The 18,466-nt window shown below is 50.5% G+C and overlaps 1 protein-coding gene across 1 annotated transcript; it reads left to right on the top strand.

Annotated features, from left to right (window-relative positions):
- The first annotated feature begins 2,895 nt into the window (after window positions 1-2,895).
- Window positions 2,896-18,026, top strand: Il17re (interleukin 17 receptor E). The gene is made up of 16 exons (XM_059257099.1): window positions 2,896-2,946; window positions 5,071-5,265; window positions 6,338-6,554; window positions 9,001-9,098; window positions 9,331-9,490; window positions 9,565-9,704; window positions 10,923-10,991; window positions 11,811-11,877; window positions 12,812-12,987; window positions 13,076-13,123; window positions 13,207-13,252; window positions 13,350-13,504; window positions 15,879-15,947; window positions 16,374-16,425; window positions 16,499-16,597; window positions 17,009-18,026. The coding sequence occupies exons 1-16, from the start codon at window positions 2,896-2,898 to the stop codon at window positions 17,593-17,595; spliced, it is 2,229 nt and encodes a 742-aa protein (XP_059113082.1). The 3' UTR covers window positions 17,596-18,026.
- Window positions 18,027-18,466: the final 440 nt, after the last annotated feature.

Here is an 18,466-nt window from a genome sequence, read left to right on the forward strand (position 1 = left end):
AACTCATTCTAGACCAGGCTGGCCCCAAATTCGCAGAGATCCACCTACCTCTGCCTCCCAAGTGCTGGGATTAAAGGTGTGCACCACCATGCCCTGTGTAAATTAATCTTTTTTAAATTAATTTTTCTATACATAGGTGTTTTGCCAGCATGTATGTTTGCGCACCACATGTGAACCTGGTGCCTAAAAAGGCCAGAAGAGGGCGTCTGATCCCCTGGGAGTGGAGTTACAAATGGTTGTGAGCTGCCATGTGGGTGCTGAGAATTAAACCCAAATCTTCTAGGAGAGCAGCCAGTGCTCTAAACCACTGCAGCGTCCCTCTGGCCCGTGGGAAGCCATTTTATGGACTCTGTAACACCATATGGATGTCAAAAGTGGTGGTGGTCCCTGGTCTTTACGGCAAGACAGAGTGAAGGCTTTGGAGAGAGCCTTGAGAGATGGTCTAGATTCCAAGAAAGGTTTGTGTGCTGTGAGCAATGATTATTAGGCTGAGATTCTAGCCAGGGAATTTACTGTCTTTTGTTTGTTACATTTTATTGCCATCCTAGGGATTATGTAGGGCCTCACACTTAATTAGGCCAGTGTTCTCTCAGCTGAGCCATCTCCTTAGATCCTCCCCAGTTTCTGACGCTCTCGGTAGCTCAGCTTGTCCTTGAACTCAGCAATCCTCCTGCCTCCGAAGTGCTGGGAGGTGTTATGGGTGTTTCCACTCCCCAGCTGAGCCTGTTTTTTTTATGTGATACATGGGCATTGTAGGTCTCTCCCATTGCTATGAGGCTGAAATAAATATGTATGAACTCTCTAGTACATAGAGGTCTATATATCAAGATGCCTTTTCTTAGTAAACAGTGTTGTGCTTGCCTCCTAAATTGAGAGTGTCTACCTGTTTTAGGAATAATTCTCTTTCCTCTTTTCCTCCTCTCTCCTCCTTCTGACAGGGTCTCTTTATAGAATCCTGCTTCTGTCTCCCAAATGCGATGTAGGTGTACATCACCATGCCTAGCTAGGAATGATGTCTCAGAATGCCGGACGTTGGTCCCTTCTAGAAGAGCATCAGAGACACTTCACAGTCTTGGTCCACATTATTCTGACTGGTATGTTCAAGGTGCCCTGACAGGGAGTGCAGACCCAGCAGACCTTAGGAACCGAGCATTATTGGAAACTCCTGTAGCTGCTGCTCATAGCCGGTCCAGAGTCCATGCCTAGAAGGGACTGTGACAAGAAAAGCGGCAGCCAGGGGCCCCCGTAGCATACTCTCACTAAGCATGCATGCTTCAGGGCTTGCCAAAACTTCCTGAGCCCCTTGCTTGGCCCCCAAATAAAGGTCGTTAGAGCCTGAAGTCTTGGTCAGCTGATTCAGACACCTTGCAAGAGCACAAGGCTTTTGTGCTGATGCCTCTGTTGCCTCACCCTGTTGCCTCCTGTTCCAGCCTTCTAAGTTCTTACTCTCCCTGTTGACAGTTGCCAATCTCTTTCTCCTAAACTAGGCCCACCCATCACTCACTGTGCTAAGACCCTTTTCCTCTTCTTTGTTCTTTCCTGGTCTGCCTGCTTGCTCCCTCTCTCCCTCCCCTACCTCTCCCTTTCCGTGGTCTCATGAAAACCCAGACCGGTCTCAGACTCACCATGTAGCTCCCAATCCTCCTGCCTCCACCTCCCTAATACTGGGATTACGAGCTTATGCCACCACATTCCACTTTCTAATTTCCTTCCTTACATCTTTACTCCACCTGCTTTATCACTGCTAAATCTAAAACTTTATGTGCAAAATGGGATCCAGAAACCCTCAGACTCCACATAATATGTCTGACAGAAAAAACAGATGACATGATGTGTTGTCCTGCCTCTCCATTTCTTTGCTGTGTGTGTTTTTGGACAGGTCTGTCCTCCTGAGTGTTCCCTTTCTAAAACTGGTCATTAGCCTGACCTCAAGGGTTGTAATGCTAATAACAAGCTAAAAAAAGCAATGGGCATGATCTGGGTAGTTTCAAATATTGATCTCATCCCTTCCCTTTTTGGAACAGGCTCCAACCACACCAAATACGGAAGCCGGCAAGACAATAAACTACACACTTCCTTTCTCACTTTCTGCTTTGTCTTTTATTTGTTAGTTGTTTGTTTGTGTGTTTGACAAGGTCTCACTTGTAGCCCTGGCTGCCCTGTAACTCTCTATGCAGGCCAGGCTGGCCTCAGACTCAGATTCACAGAGATGTACCTGCCTCTGTGTCTGGAGTGCTGGGATCGAAGGTGTGCGCCACCGTGATGCCTGGCCTCCCTAATCCCTTGTCTTCCGGTCTTCTCTTCTTGTCCCCTCCCACTCTCTTCCCCTCCCTTTATCTGTATGTCTTTACTGTCACCATTTCTTTCCTGCTTTTCTGACCATACTTTAGCCACCATCAGGAAGCAACTGACCAAATAGTCTCATCTTGAGAGTCCGGCCAGAAGATCCAGGAGTCAAGAAAGGCAAGTGTAGAACAGAGCTCACATGCCAGGCATCAGAAAACTCGTGGTGGCACTGAGAGATGGCTCAGGGGATAAGAACACCTGTTTCTCTTGGAGAGGACCCGGGTTTGATTCCAGCACCCCCATGGTGGCTCATAACCATCTGTACCTCCAGTTCCAGACACTCTATACCTTTCTGATCTCTAAGGGCACCCAGCACATACATGATGCACATACCTACATGCCATAGAACATCCATATACATTAGAAAAAATAATAAGACTTAAAAAAAAGTTTAATGTGTGTCGGACCTCCATGAGGTAGAATTGGAGGAAGACCCTTGATGCCATGCTTAGTCTGGCTAGACCACCTTTTCTGCTCTCTGGATCTCACTGACTTGAGGTTGACACGAGGCAGCATTGACAGCTGACCCTGTTGGTCAGAGACTACAGGATGACAGCAGGTTGGGAGGGCCCGCTCAAGTGCAGCTCAAGTGCAGCTCAAGTGCAGCTTCCTGGGCGATAGACTTTGACCTTGACCAAACCACTTTCCCTTCTGTTTCCTTATTTCTCTCCTTATGAAATTGAATAATTCTCACTTATCTGCCTCACGAGGTGTTTAGAGGGATCAAATATTGCTGTTGCTTTGTGAACTGGAAGTAGATAAGCTACTTAGATGAAATGTATCATATAAGGTTGATGCTCACTCAGCCGAGGAGCACCTGCTCCCTGACTGTCACTGCAAGAACACGGGGATTGAACCCACGGCCTTACGTACACTAAGCAAGTGCTCTGCCACTGAGTCTATCCCCAGCCCTCTTTTTATTTCCTTTTAAAAAATATTGTTTATTATACTGGGTGGTAGTGGCTCACATCTTTAATCCCAGCACTTGGGAGGCAGAGGCAGGTAGGTGGATCTCTGTGAGTTCGAGGCTAGCCTGGTCTGTAGCATGAGTTCCAGGATGACCAAGGCTACACAGTGAAACCCTGCCTCAAAAAACAAACAAAAACCCAAAAACAACAACAAAAAGTGTATGAATGCAAAAGCAAGAGGGTCATAGGTAGATTGGGGACTTCAGATGTGGCCCAAAAGATTTAGGAGTGGCCCAAAGAAGGCTGCGGTCATGTTTCTGAAAGGTGGCCCAGACTGAATCTCAGAAGGACAGAATGTTGGAGTTAGGATGTAGCTTTGTTGCTAGTGTGCCTGCCTAGCAGGAAACCCTGGAATCAGTCTCCAGCACGGAAGAAACTGGACGTGGTGGTTCATGCCAGGAATCTCAGCACTTGGGAAGTGGAGGTAGGAGGATCAGGAGTTGAAGGACATCTTTAGGCTACATAGAGAACATGAGAGCCTGTCTTGATGATAATAATAATAACGGGACTGGGCAGATGTGAAATGCTTGCTGCATAAGCATTAGAACCTGAGTTCTGGGCTACAGCACCCACATAATGCCAGACCGTAGCAGAATATACCTGTAGCTTCAGCATTGAGTAGAAGAGACAGGTGGATCCTAGGGGCTTGCGGCCCCAGCAGCCTTAGCTGAAACAGCAAGCTCTAGGTTCAGAGAAAGATCCTGTCTCAAAACAAGGCAGAGATAAATCAGGAAGACACCCTGGTGTCAGCCTCTGGCCTCTACATAAGCCTGCATGGGCAAGTGCACCTGCCCACCTATGCATACAACACACACACACACACACACACACACACACACACACACAGAGAGAGAGAGAGAGAGAGAGAGAGAGAGAGAGAGAGAGCGCTAATTTTTTAAAATTAATTTAAAAAGGAGAGACAATAGCAATACCAAGATGCATTGACCCAGTGGACAGGCCCCAAACCTGGGCATTGCCAAGGTGAGGGCTGAGGTAGCTCAAGCGCTCCGTGAGTGGAAGGAAGCTGTGAGATGATGGGGAGGGTCCCCACAAAGCCTGGAGCCTTGTCAGCTTTTTCCTGCACCGGAAACCACAGGAAACCAGGTCAGTGCGTAGGGCTGCTCCCTCTGCTCCAGAGCTCAGCTGTCAGTTCTGGGGCTTCCTGAGCAAGCTGTATTACTCAGTGGGTCCCTGAAGCTGGAGACCACTCTGACCTGGAGTTGAGAAGAGTTGGAAGAGGCTAATGAGCTAAAGAAAGCTGGGCCTTCCTTGAAAGCCAGCCCGGTGGGGAGCCAGAGTGCATATGGGGAACACAGAGGCTTATTTGTGTTATATAATGTTTACTTACATTTGGCCTGACTTTAAATGGTGCACCAATCACTTCTTTATCTTCAACATTCGGTGTAGACAAGTGCAGAATAGCTGTTAGTTCTCAAAATGAAAGATGTGTAACTGTCTATGGCAGATCCAAGTTCTAGAGCAGACTAATAGACGGCATCAGATCTGCAGTGTTTTAGGAGCAGGAGGGGTTAAGAGTGGGTGCACCTCCACAACAGGGTGCTGGTCCCTTTCCTGTTAACTCTCCACCACACCAAGAGCCCCCTGCGACGTGAGAGCAGTAAGGCTTTCTACCAAACAGGCGAACAAGTGAACAAGCCTTCCTCAGTGCCCTGGCTCCGGAGAAGGAATGTGACCTAGCCTGCTGGTTAGGATAGAGGAGGAGCTTCGGGGCAGGGTGGATCCTGGGCAGGGCTAGGTGAGAGCGCCTGCTGGTACTGTGTGCTTCTCACAGCTCCAGGCCCAGGCCCTGCTGCCCTGCTGCAGACAACAAAGCCATGGTCTCTGTGCCCTGATCCTGCAGAAGCTCATGGGGAGCTCCAGATTGGCACCCTTGCTCCTGCCTCTCCTCCTGCCACACTGGACCAGCCGCTGTCTACTGGCCTCCTATGTGGTAAGGTCCTGCTGCTAGGGTGGGGGGACACTTGGCGCAGAGCAGAACTCCCCATTCTCCTGCCTGCCCTTTCCTACCTCTGAAGTCCCTGTGCTCTACTGGCGGCCCCACTGTGTCCACTATGTGGTCTTGAAGGGACTGATAAGGGTCTGGTATGCTGAGGTCCTTGGCAGGGTGGAACCGAAGAAAACAGCTGGAGTGGATGGACAGCTGTGGGTCCAGAACGGGATGATTGACACAGAGTTCAGGGAGAACGCTCCTTACGCAAGTCCCTTCTAATGATGCCTCTCTCCTTTCTTTTCCCTCCTGGGCCCTGTACCTTCAGGATAAGAGTTTTGCTGGTGAGTCTTATTTCTTGTTCTGCTTCTCTTCCCCATGCTCCCCCGAGCTCAGGTCCCAGTGAGCCGTCCATGTCAATTTTGGTTCCCAACCCGAGGAATAGTCTAGTATCAACGAGAAAGTGGAGGGCAAGTCTAGATTTGCACTGTAATACAGACTCTCTGACTACTCGGGCAACGTTCTTCGCTGTCCCATCTGACCCTGGGCTTCTGAGCTCAGGAGTAGAGGAGAAATGGTTGTGATGAGCCGATGCTGCTCCCCCGTGGGGAGGGTGGAGTGGGCATGTGGCGAATCTCCAGGTACTCTGTACGGTTGGCGGTCTACCACTGCCCTTCATTTGATCAGGAACAGTATTCGCTCATACTTCATGGTGCATTCTACTTCACCAAGCTCTCTCCCCATGCACTGAGTTACTTGGTCCTTCTGACACTCCCACTTGATGGATGAGCAGTCTGGCACCTGTCCAGTAACTTACCCAAGATTGTACAAAAGAGGTATGTCAGAGCCCAACCTTAAATCCAGTTTGGAGGAGGTAGATGGGACCTCCTTAGACCCTACCATTTTATCTTTTTGTTTTTGTTTTGAGACAGGGTCTCACTATGTAATACCAAAGCCTCCATTATTTGTTTGTTTGTTTGTTTGTTGATGGTTTTTCGAGACAGGGTTTCTCTGTATATTCCTGGCTGTCCTAGAACTCACACTGTAGACCAGGCTGGCCTCGAACTCACAGAGATCCACCTGCCTCTGCCTCCTGAGTGCGGGGATCAAAGGCGTGCACCACCACCGCCCATCGCAGCCTCCCAAGGAATGGCTTACACCTGTGTGTTACTGTGCCGACTTTCTATTTGACACAGGAAGTTCCGCTCAGACTCCCTGCCCTACCCTCCTGGCCACAAAGCCCTGGCACTGGCCCTGCTGTTTGTGCCTGCGTCTGGTGTCACATCCTTCAGGTAGGAAAAGCAGCCTTTGAGCCGTTCTCAGTGGAGGTCTGAACTAGGGCCAGCTGAAGAATCGGTACCTAGGCTGAGTGTCAGTTGTCATACTGGAACACATTTTTGTCCTGTTAACCTCAGCAGGGACTTAGAGCATCTAGAATAGCAAGCACATCATGACAAACACTCCTGGGACATCTGTATCTTTGTGGGGGTACCACCTTTCATCTGGTACCAATCCCTAAAATCCGTGTGTCCTATGGACTTGCTATCGTTACTTTCCATCTGTAAAATGGGATTGTCACTCTGCTGTTTCATTGACTCACTTGGTATACACTGAACACACACCTGAAAACTAGCAGTTATAGGGGATGGAGAGAGAGCTCAGCAGTCAAGAGTACTAAATGCTCTTGCAGAGGACCTGAGCTCTATTCCCATGTCAGGAAGCTTACATCTGTCTGCAGCCCCAACTCCAAGGGATCTGATGTTTCTGATCTCTCAAGCACCTGCACTCATTTGTATGTACCTATACATATACCTATACATGCACATAATTAAACATAAAATAAAGTCACAACAAGTTAGTTTAAAATTTTTCACCATTAGAAATCATGCTACAGCTGGGCGGTGGTGGCACATGCCTTTAATCCCCGCATTTGGGAGGCAGAGGCAGGTGGATCTCTGAGTTCAAGGCCAACCTGGTCTACAGGGTGAGTTCCAGGACAGCCAGGGTTACACAGAGAAACCCTGTCTCAAAAAAAAAAAAACAAGGGCTGGAGAGATGGCTCAGAGGTTAAGAGCACTGACTGCTCTTCCAGAGGTCCTGAGTTCAATTCCCAGCAACCACATGGTGGCTCACAACCATCTGTAATGAGATCTGGTGCCCTCTTCTGGCCTACAGGGATACATGCTGTATACGTAATAAGTAAATAAATCTAAAAACAAAAACAAAAACAAAAACAACAACAACAAAAAAAAACCCAAAAAGCAAAGAAGAAAGGAATCATATTAGAATTAACACCTGTCTTTGTGGGAGGTGTGTGTGTGTGTGTGTGTGTGTGTGTGTGTGTGTGTGTGTGTGCATTTTTCTCTACTTACGAAATTCTTGTTTGTTTTATTTAGTTTTAGATATATTTTGTTAGAGGTAGAGAGATGACTCAATTACTAAGAGCACTTGCTGCTCTTCCAGAGGATCAGTATTTGATTCCCAGCACCCACATAGTGGCTCACAATTATCTGTAACTCTAGTTCCAGGAAATCCAGTACCTTCTTCTGATCTCAGCAGGCACCAGGCATGCACATGGTGCACACACACACACACACACACAGATATATATATATATATACACACACACACACATAGATACACACACACACACACACACACACACACAGAGATATATCAGGCAAACACTCATACACATAAAAGAAAATAAATAAGCCTAAAGATTTTAAAAACAAATAAAACATCTTGTATTTATTATTTGACAATCTCATACATGCATACGATCTATTTTTTTTTTTTTTTTCGAGACAGGGTTTCTCTGTGTAGTTTTGGTGCCTGTCCTGGATCTCGCTCTGTAGACCAGGCTGGCCTTGAACTCACAGAGATCTGCCTGGCTCTGCCTCCCGAGTGCTGGGACTAAAGGTGTGCGCTACCACCGCATACAATCTATCTTGATCAAACCCACCCACAATTCCTCCCTCCCACTTCCCTTGGATAACTCCCAATACATCATTGTCCCACATTTGTGTCTTTTTTTAAAAAATTTATTTTATGTGTCTGAGTGTTTTGCTTGCATGTATATGTGTGTATTACATCCATGTAGTACCCATGGAAGCATCAAATCCTGGTAGCACTGGAGTTATAGATGGTTGTGAGCCACCATGTGGGTGTGAGGAACCAATCCTGGTTCTTTTAAGAACAGCAAGTGCTCTGAACTGCTGACCCATCTGTCCACACACACACAGCCCTCAGCTTTCTGAGACAGAGGCTCACTGTGTAGTCCTGGCTCACCTGGAACTTGCGAAATAGACTAGGCTGGCCTCAAAATCAAGAGATCTGCCTGCCTCTGCCTCTCAATACAGGTATAAAACCATGCCTTGCTCTGTTTGTCTGTAACTCACTGAGTCCAGTTAGTGAGTCTGCCTGCTGGAATGTGGACTGAGCTCGTTGGCTTGACCTTGTGCAGATCTTGTGCAGGTGACCACCGCTGCAGTGGGATCACAAACACAACAGCCATGCCATGTCTGGTTCTCACATTCTTTCTGCCCTCTCTTCTGTGTGCACTGAGCCATGAAGGGTCTTCATTCATTTTTACTGAATCATAATTTTTGCCACCTAAGAAGCTTGATATCATTGCTGTCCTTGATTTCTGTTGACTTTCTACCCAACGTTTGGTCACATCACAGGTAGGACAGGGGCCAACAATGCCCAGGTAAGGAGTGTGTCTCCCTCCTACAGGCCTTCAGTGGGGCTGGTTCCCTCTCTTGGTGAAGAAATCTAAAAGTCCTCGTAAGTTTGAATTCTACTGGAGGCGCCGGACACCAGCATCCTCCCAGGTACCCTGTCACTTGCAGCTCTACCCTATGGCCCGCAACCCCTTTCTTTTTTGCCCCTTATTTTGTTCTCCAGCTACAAGAGGGAGTTTGAAAATGTGGAGATTATACAGTGAGGGAAACTGAGGCCCAAAGAACTTGAAACTTTGCCGGTGGTCTCTCCGGTTTCAAAGGCAGAACTAGAAAGCGGGCTTCCCGGATCCTGTCTTAACCCCACTTTGTTCTCGGCTTGCAGAGGAAGCTGCTAGGCAGCCTTTCCCCATCTCTGGAAGGCCATCGCATTTCCAACCCCTTCCCAGCTATCTCTCGCAAAGGACCACGCTCCAAAAGGACCCAGCCTTCAGATGCAGAAGGCGTAGAGCATCTTCCTGGAGCAGGTTCCCAAAAGCTTGGAGGTAGGCGGGATGAGTGACAGAAGATGGTTTCAGCCTTACCTGAGCCGGGGTCACTGAATCTCCCTTCTCCCTAGGACCTGAATTCTCCTTTGATTTGCTGCTCGAGGCACAGGCTATTCGGGTGACTATTCCTCCAGGCCCAGAGGCTAGTGTGCGTCTTTGTTACCAGTGGACACTGGAATGTGAAGACATGAGCAGTCCCTTTGATACCCAGGTATGGAGTTCCACACCCTGTAGAGACACATTACTCAAATTTTCAGTGAATGGCGGTGGGATTTCCCAGACAAGAAAAGTAGTTGTCCAAAACTTCCTTATAAAATGAGGTAGGTAGCACTAAGACTTTTTTTTGGACTAGGCAGAAAAGGTGGTGGGCTATGTTACTTGAGAGACCAGAAAGAAATGAGTATGGTAGGACCAGACTACTGGGATGGTTAGGAAACGTGCTGGCTAGGCTAGGGAGAGGACCCTTGGTGTGATTTGGGTCAAATTAAGAGACCTTTGCGAGGGCTGGAGACAGCTCAGTTGGTAGAGTTCTTGCCCAGCATGCTTGATCTCTGGCATTGTACAAATGGGGTGGGGGGGTGGAAGCAGGAGGCTCAGAAATGCAAGGTCTTCCTTGGATATATAATGAGTCTGAGGTCAGTTTGGGGTACGTGAGTCTTAAGAAAAACAACGACAAAAGCTTTGTTATTTCCTCAAGAGGCCGTTCCCTGATGATTTTTTTTTTGTGTGTGTGTGTGTGTGTGTGTGTGGTTTTTCGAGACAGGGTTTCTCTGTAGCTTTGGAGTCTGTCCTAGACTAGCTCTGTAGACCAGGCTGGCCTCGAACTCACAAAGATCCACCTGCCTCTGCCTCCCGAGTGCTGGGATTAAAGGTGTGTGCCACCACCGCCCGGCCGTTCCCTGATAATTTGACCAACTGTCACACATGTCTTGCTGTTCTCCCTCTTACACCTTTTGTCTAATCCTCCGAAAATGGTACCTACCCCCCATCTCACAGTCCAGGCCCTAGCAGCCCACTTCAACCTCCGCTCATCACAGATGCCTCTGCACGTGGCTGGGTATCACGTGCAGAGACTGATGCCATGCTCTGGAGTCCCTCGGCTCACTTCATGTCTGTAATGACTGTACCCTCTAACGTCAAGGTGATGCTAGCCTTTAGCAGAGTTGATGCTTCTAACATCCTGCATGGCATACAATTGGAGCTCAAGAAATGGGTAGTCTTTTCCCTACCCCTGTTCCTTGTCGAGTACCTCAAGCAAATGGCCAGAGTATAGAACCGAGATCTATACTATGAGAGGGAGAAATAAGTTTCATGGAGTAGGAACGTAAGGTGTATTGTCCAAGGTTCCAGCTTCCTCCTGCCTTGTCCATAGTGTCCATGCTTTTTCTTAGGTGTCTCTTTTTCTCTCCCTTTGTGGTTTTATCAACAGAAAATTGTGCCTGGGGGCCACACTACAGACCTGCCCTATGAATTCCTCCTGCCCTGCATGTGCATAGAGGTGAGCACAGGGAAACGTGGGTTAACCATGGCTCCTTGTCTAACCGAATCTCCAGTAAGTCAACTTGCAAAGGACTAGGGAAGGACGGAGATGATTTGGTGATAGAGCAAGCATGAAGGACAGACTCCAAAAGGACCAGACTGCTGGGATGCTTAGGAAACTGGTGCTGGCTAGGCCACGTGTGTTCAGAGGCAGAAGGGTCCTAGGCAGTCCCAGCCAGTTCCACCTCAGCCCTGCCTGGATGCTGCCTTCCCTGGCCCAGACTTGGCTTCAGCTCACAGACACAGAATAAACAGCCATCATCACTGTGTTCTTGAGAGCCAAGGTTGCATATTCCTCCCAAAGTCATGTCCTTTCCAGCCCTCCATTGGAGTCCTCCATCTCTCCTTGTAAGTCTGAAGATAAAGATGCTTTGGAAATTTTTAGGGGGAAGACAGGAACTAACAGGGGGGTGTAGACAGAGACCTGGGAAACAAGAAACTGCCAGAGGAGACAGCCGGTGACTCTTAGGGAATCAGAATGAGGAGTCCACACAGGGTGCTGGGTACCTTGAGAAAGTCCAGAATGGAGGTCAGAAAGCCTGAAATTGACAGATGTGACCCTCAGGACTTCTTCGTTGCTGGGATAGTTCTTTGGGGACAGGAGGCGTCAGGCCCTCATTTGCTGCTCTCTCCTGGCTCTGGAGCCCTAACCCTTGCCCATGCTCCACATGGCTCCCTGATTAGTGTCCTACAGCTCAAGCTGCTTCATTGCAGTAAGCTAGATCCAGAATGATGATTTCAGAAAAGCCGTTTCCTTGATTTTCTCTATGCTCACCAGGCCTCCTACCTGCAAGAGGACACGGTGAGGCGTAAAAAGTGTCCCTTCCAGAGCTGGCCTGAAACCTGTGAGTGCTGTTTGTATTAATCCTGATGCACATTCATACCCGCCCCCTCTCTCTCTGTGTGTGTGTGTGTGTGTGTATGTATGTATGTGTGTGTGTGTGTGTGTGTGTGTGTGTGTGTGTGTGATGGAGGAAGACCCCAGATGGCGTGAGAACTTTTTTTTTTCTGTAGCCAGGGGGAAAGGGCCACAGTGTCTAGCTGTTAATCTGCAGTTGAGCTCCTGAGTGCTGAACATGATGAGAGGAAGAGGACCACCCAGGGAGTGATGTGTGAGAGGACCAACCAGAGACCTAGGCTCCCTTTTCAGCTCTGCTGTGGATTACCCCAGAGCCCCCTTCCCCCGTCTATAAAATCAAAACTGTTTATGAGGCTTGAATGAAATATTTTCGGGGAAAGAGGCTGGTGTTGTCTGGATGCTGTATGCACAGTGGTGACCTTGAGAAGAGAGGACACTCAGGTACAAGTAACACAAAGCTACACACACAGGCAGGTCATCATCAGGTCTGCAGGGCACCAACTCAGGAGAGGAGAAGCCCAGGGACACTGTTGTGAGCAGAGAGGGTCTCAGAGGAGCTGGCCCCTGAGCTCAGGAAATGGACGAGATTTAGAAAGAAGAGGCAGGGGAGCAGACATTCAGATTCTGAGAGGAGCCTACACAGATTTTGAGTATGGGGTACAGTAAGGGGTGTTCAGTGTGGAGGCCCAGGATGGAAAGGTAAAGCCAAGAAAGCTGGTAGGAAGGGAGGAAGGGAAGAAGGGAGGGAGGGGAGAGGGAAGGAAGGAGAGAGGGGGGAGGAGTGCTCTCCTGCTGAGCTCCTGTGAAGCCTGGAATTGTGCTGGTCCTTTGGTATTTTCTCCTGGTGCCCTGGGGTAGGGGTAGGGAGATGGAGTTACAGCTGGGCGGTGGCCTCATCCTTGGACCTGCCACCTGCCCAGATGGCTCGGACTTCTGGAAGTCAGTCCACTTCACTGACTACAGTCGGCACGATCAGATGGTCATGGCTCTGACGCTCCGTTGCCCACTGAAACTGGAGGCCTCCCTCTGCCAGAGACAGGACCCACTCATGCCCTGTGAAACCCTCCCTAATGCCACAGCACAGGAATCAGAAGGAGTAAGGACATCCCCTCCCTCCAGGACTGAGGTGGGCCGGGTTGGGGCCCAGAGACCTTTTCCCTGATGAACTCCGCTCTCTTTAACAGTGGTATGTCCTGGAGAATGTGGACCTGCACCCCCAGCTCTGCTTTAAGGTACAACCATGGGCAGGGGCTGGCAGTGGGAGGAGGGAGGAAGGGACTGAATCTCGCTGACTGGACACTCTTGTGTTTCTCAGTTTTCTTTTGAAAACAGCAGCCATATTGAATGTCCCCACCAGAGCGGTGAGTCAATAAGGAATCCCTCTTTCACATCTCACCCTCACTTGCCTGTGACCTCCAGGCCCAGCACAACCCAGCCCTGATCACCTTCCACAAACAGGGTCTCTCCCGTCCTGGACTGTGAGCATGACTACCCAGGGCCAGCAACTGACCCTGCACTTTTCCTCGGGGACGTATGCTACCTTCAGCGCTGCCTGGAGTACCCCAGGCTTGGAGCTGGATACCCTGATGCCTACTGTGTATAGCGTCAGCCAGGTACGGCCTAGCTGGGGTTTGCTTCCCACCAGGTTGGCCAATGCACATCCCTAACCTCCCTGTTGCTTCAGTGAGGCGGACCCCCTGCATCCTATCACGCGCCCTGGATTATTTACTCGATCAGTCTTGGACCGCTGGTCCTCCGTCAATCCGTGGGGTCCTTCATGAGGGAGTTCCTGAGCTTTCAGTTCCTCAGTTACAAAGAGAATAGAGCCCAGGCGCTGACATTGCCACCGTCAGCCACCCTCTAGCCCACCGAAGCTGCTGCCACATTGTATGTGTGGTGTAGCCTATGTGTGTAGATATGCATGCCTGTAGGCGTGAATGAAGAGTCCAGAGGTCCTCTATTCATTTCCACCTTACTCCTTTGAGACAAGGTCTCTCACTGAACCTGGAGCTGACTTTAGCTATGGTGGAAGCCCAGTGAGATATTGGGATTCACCTGTCTCTGATCCCCAGTGCTAGGGTTGCATGAATATACAGCCACACCTGGCTTTTTTTTGCCTCCCCCAGACAGGGTTTCTCTGTGTAGCCCTGGCTGTCCTGGAACTCACACTGTAGACAGGCTGCTCTCAAAATGAGAGATCCACCTGCCTCTGCTTTCCGAGTGCTGGGGTTAAAGGCATGTGTCACCACCACCAGGCAGGCTCTCTCTCTCTCTCTCTCTCTCTCTCTCTCTCTCTCTCTCTCTCTTAAATCTGGATGGTTGGGATTTGAACTCAGATGCTTCTGCTTGCACAGACAGTACAGGTACTGAGTCATTTCCTCAGCCCTGCATTGTATAGTGGTGCTACCCTCACCCCAGCTGTCCTCTCCCAGCTCTCATGCTTCCACGAGGCACTAGTATGAAGGTTCATTGTCTTAGGGTTTCTATTGCTGTGAATAGACACCATGACCACAGCAATGCTTGTAAAGGAAAACTTTTCTCAGGGGGGGCAGGTGGTGTTTTGAGACAGGGTCTCTCTGTGTATCCCTGGCTGTCCTGGAACTCTCTATGTAGACCAGGCTGGCCTCAAGTTCACAGAGATCCTCCTGCCTCTGTTCTCCTGAGTGCTGGGATTAAAGGTGTGCGCCACCACCACCCAGTAGGAAAACTTCTAATTGGGGCTGGCTTACAGTTCAGAGGTTTATTCCATTATTGTCATGGTGGGAAGCATGGCGGCATGCAGGCAGACGTGGTGCTGGAGAGGGAGCTGGGAGTTCTACACTGTGATCCAGAGGCAGCAGAGGTGAAAAAGTGTCACACACAAGACCTGGCTTGAGCATCTGAGACCTCAAAGGCTAGCCCTAGTGACACCTCCTCCAACAAGGCCACACCTCCTAAAAGTGCTGCTCCCTACGGGCCTATGGGGGCCGTTTTTTATTTAAAAAAAAAAAATCACATTCACCAACTCTCAAGAGACCCCTAGAAGCCGAAGGGCTCACTGTACAGTACTCCTCTGGTGTAACTCTGTCATGCAGACTAAGAGCAGGATGACTAGCTGACTTTGTTCTGTGTTTCTGATTTAAAAACCACAGTTGCAAAACCACAGCACTAAGCTGAGCCAGCATCCTGTGCTCTCTACAGTCCTCCCTCAAAGGCTCCCTTGCAGCTGGAGTTCTCTGGGCTCCCACACAGGGGTAGCAAATGTTTGAGACCTGAGAGTATCTAGTGCTTGACAGTGGCCTCGAGAGTGGAGCCAGGCAGGCGAGGGGTACAGAGGAGAAGGTGGGCGGTGCTAAGACAGGGCAGAGATGACTGGCCAACCCGTAACTAACAGTCTCATCTGTAGACAGTTCTCCTCAAGTGCTGCTCTGGGCCCACCCTGTGCTACGCACCAGGGAGGCGTAAGAAGAGCACGGAATACAGGCTTCGTCCCCCGTTCCTTAGCCTAATAACAGCTGCTTCTAACATCAGTTTATTAAAATCATCCATATGCATATTTCCATTTAATGCTTCCAGTAACCCACTGAAGATTATTGGCCCTCATATGCCAGTAAAGAATCTGAGACTGGGGAGGGAGGAGATATCACTCAAACCCACGGAAAGGTCACAAACCCAGGAACTAGAAAGACCATAGTGAAGCATTTACAGCTCATTCTTCCCAGTGGACAAGATGCCTCCTCAGTTGTGCAGGGAAGTGAAGAGACACACACATGTGCAGGACAAAGACAATGTCTGTGCTCACCTTCTTCCTCATGGCGGCACTCGTGTGTGTGTGTGTGTGTGTGTGTGTGTGTGTGTGTGTGTGTGATGTTAGTTCAGCTGCAGCAGTTAATATTTGGGGAAGTCTTCTGGAGGTGGCACTGGGCCCTTTACCTAGGTAGGATGGGGTGGGTGAGACTATCAGATTTGCCTATATGGGGACAACCATTCTATCCTTTGTCCCTACAGACCCAGGGCTCAGTCCCAGCGACTTTAGATCTCATCATTCCCTTCTTGAGGCCGGGGAGTTGCATCCTGGTAAGAAATCCTGCCCTCACTCCTCACAGAGCCCCTGGCACAGAGCCCATAAATGTATTTGGTTTGGCCAAGTGTTTTAAATTGGAATTAGTGGTTGCTCGTTACATGTTATCTTCAAAACAAAACAAACAAAACACTGATATTTTTGCCTTCCCACAAAAAATGAGAAAACCCAGTGCTGTGTGTCTACAAGGCGTGGTGACAAGGCCTAGCACTCAGTGGTGGCTGACTAATTCAGCTGGTCTGTGCTCGTCAGCCCAGGCCAACTGTGGGAGCCGCTGTGGTCTCACTGGCGTTTGCCACCTTGACCTGGTCTGTGTCTGTCCAGGAGATTGTACCGGACACAAAACTGGAGGCCAGTGGGGACTCCTTCCCTGGGAGGAAGAGGGTGCTCTGGCTCACATGAGTGGGGCCCTGTGTCCTCAGGTGTGGAGGTCAGATGTCCAGTTTGCCTGGAAGCACCTTTTGTGTCCTGATGGTGAGTTCTTGGATGAGGGGAGAGGGAGCTTGGGCGCTGAAGAGATGGCTTGGCTTCACCCTGCTTGATTCAGTCTCCCATAGGCACCTGGGGCTCTTGATCCTGGCACTGCTGGGCCTCGCCACTCTCCTGGGCATAGTTCTGAGCCTCCTCTGTCGGCGCATGCTGCCTGGTAAGCTCACCGCGGGTAGCCAGAGATTCAGACTTTCCTAGCACCTTTTGACCGAGCTGGGGACAAAGCACAGACCGCTAGCCTTAGGCCCCCTAGTGGGCAGGAATGGTTAAGGCAGGGCAAGCGGCTCGTGGGTGCAGATTGTATCTGTACCACCAAGCTGGCAAGAGACGAGGCTAGGGGTCGGGGTAGGAGGGTGTTTACAATCCAGTCTGCTGTGCACCAGAAGCCGCACGTTTTCCTCAGTAGCCTATAAGCACCAGAGAGGCTCAGCAGTATGGGGGTACTGACTCCCAGAACGGATCAAGGACGCAGGGCGCCCTAGAGTGTAGGCCAGAGGCCTCAAGGAGAGGGCTGGGCTGTCTTTCCCGCAGCTGCTCACCCTGACTCAGCTGTTGCTCGGGTCCCCAGGCCCAGGCCAAGCGCGGCCAATTTTACTACTGCATGCAGCCGACTCAGAGGCACAGCGGCGTCTGGTGGGAGCGTTGGCCGAACTGCTGCGGACCGCGCTGGGCGGCGGGCGCGACGTCATCGTGGATCTCTGGGAGGGGACGCATGTGGCACGCATTGGACCACTGCCGTGGCTCTGGGCGGCGCGGGAGCGCGTGGCGCGGGAGCAAGGCACGGTGCTGCTGCTGTGGAACTGTGCAGGCCCCAGCCCGGCCGGCAGCAGCGGCGACCCACACACCGCGTCCCTTCGCACCCTGCTCTGCGCTGCCCCAAGCCGGCTGCTGCTTGCCTACTTCAGTCGCCTCTGCGCCAAAGGCGACATCCCCCGGCCTCTGCGCACTCTGCCACGCTACCGCCTGCTTCGTGACCTGCCGCGCCTGCTGAGGGCTCTGGATGCTCGGCCTGCCACCCTAGCCACCAGCTGGAGTCACCTTGGGGCTAAGCGGTGCTTGAAAAACCGCCTGGAGCTGTGTCACCGGCTGGAACTCGCCGCCAAAGTTGACCACCAAGACTCAGCCGATCATCCCTGCCGTTCCAGTTGTCTGTAGCCTCAGCCTATGGAGCAACAGCTGGAACTCCAGAATGGGGCCTCAGGCTTGTACTCTTGGGGTGCTTCTTGCCCCCACCAAACTGTAAGACTCACCCTAGGCCCCAAACTTGGCCCAGCTTTCCTCTCACACATGCTTCCTCTCAGAGTCCCTGGGAGAAAATTGGGCTTTCTTGATAGCTCCTCAGCCCTTCCCGAGGAGGAGGGGCCGCTTTTCCATTTCTTTTTGGAAACTGCAAAGACAGCCACCTGCACCATACATTCTAGCCCAGGCTGGAGAGCTGGGCCAGGGTTGGGAAACAGGCTTTGTCTGTCAAGGTCTTGAAGGTGGTTCTGCTCAGCGGAGTTGAGAGAAACCCCTTGTAAGCAAGGGGTCGGTCACCCTTTCCCAGAGGGAGGCCCTCTCCAGAGGTAGTTTGATTTTTTTTTTTTTGTTTGATTTTGTGTTTGTTTGTTTGAGATAGACACTGTGTAGCCCTGGATAGCCTGGGACAAAGAGAGAGCTCCCTGTCTCTGCCTCCTGAGTGCTGGGATTAAAGGCCTGAGCCACCACAATTGGTGAGAGAGGGTTTGCACTCATCCAGAAAGGTGAATAAAAGCGAACCTAGCAGATAAATTAAGGAACACCGTGTGCTGCTCTTGTGTGCCTGGGCCTGCCCTAGGCTTGTTCTAGGACAGCTCATCAGCTCAAGTCCTCTCACTCAGAATGTCACCCGTGGCCTCATTACCACAAGCCGTGCCTGTGGAGGGCAAGGAGGGCCCAGTACCTCCTGGATCCTTTCCTCGATGTGATTCTTCTGAGAGCAAAGGAAAACCCAAAGCTCAGCTAGGCACCGTGTGTCTCCCCACTCCCAACCACAGCACGGCAGACC

Source organism: Peromyscus eremicus, chromosome 3 (genome assembly GCF_949786415.1).
Source record: "Peromyscus eremicus chromosome 3, PerEre_H2_v1, whole genome shotgun sequence".
NCBI classification, from domain to species: Eukaryota; Metazoa; Chordata; class Mammalia; order Rodentia; family Cricetidae; genus Peromyscus; species Peromyscus eremicus.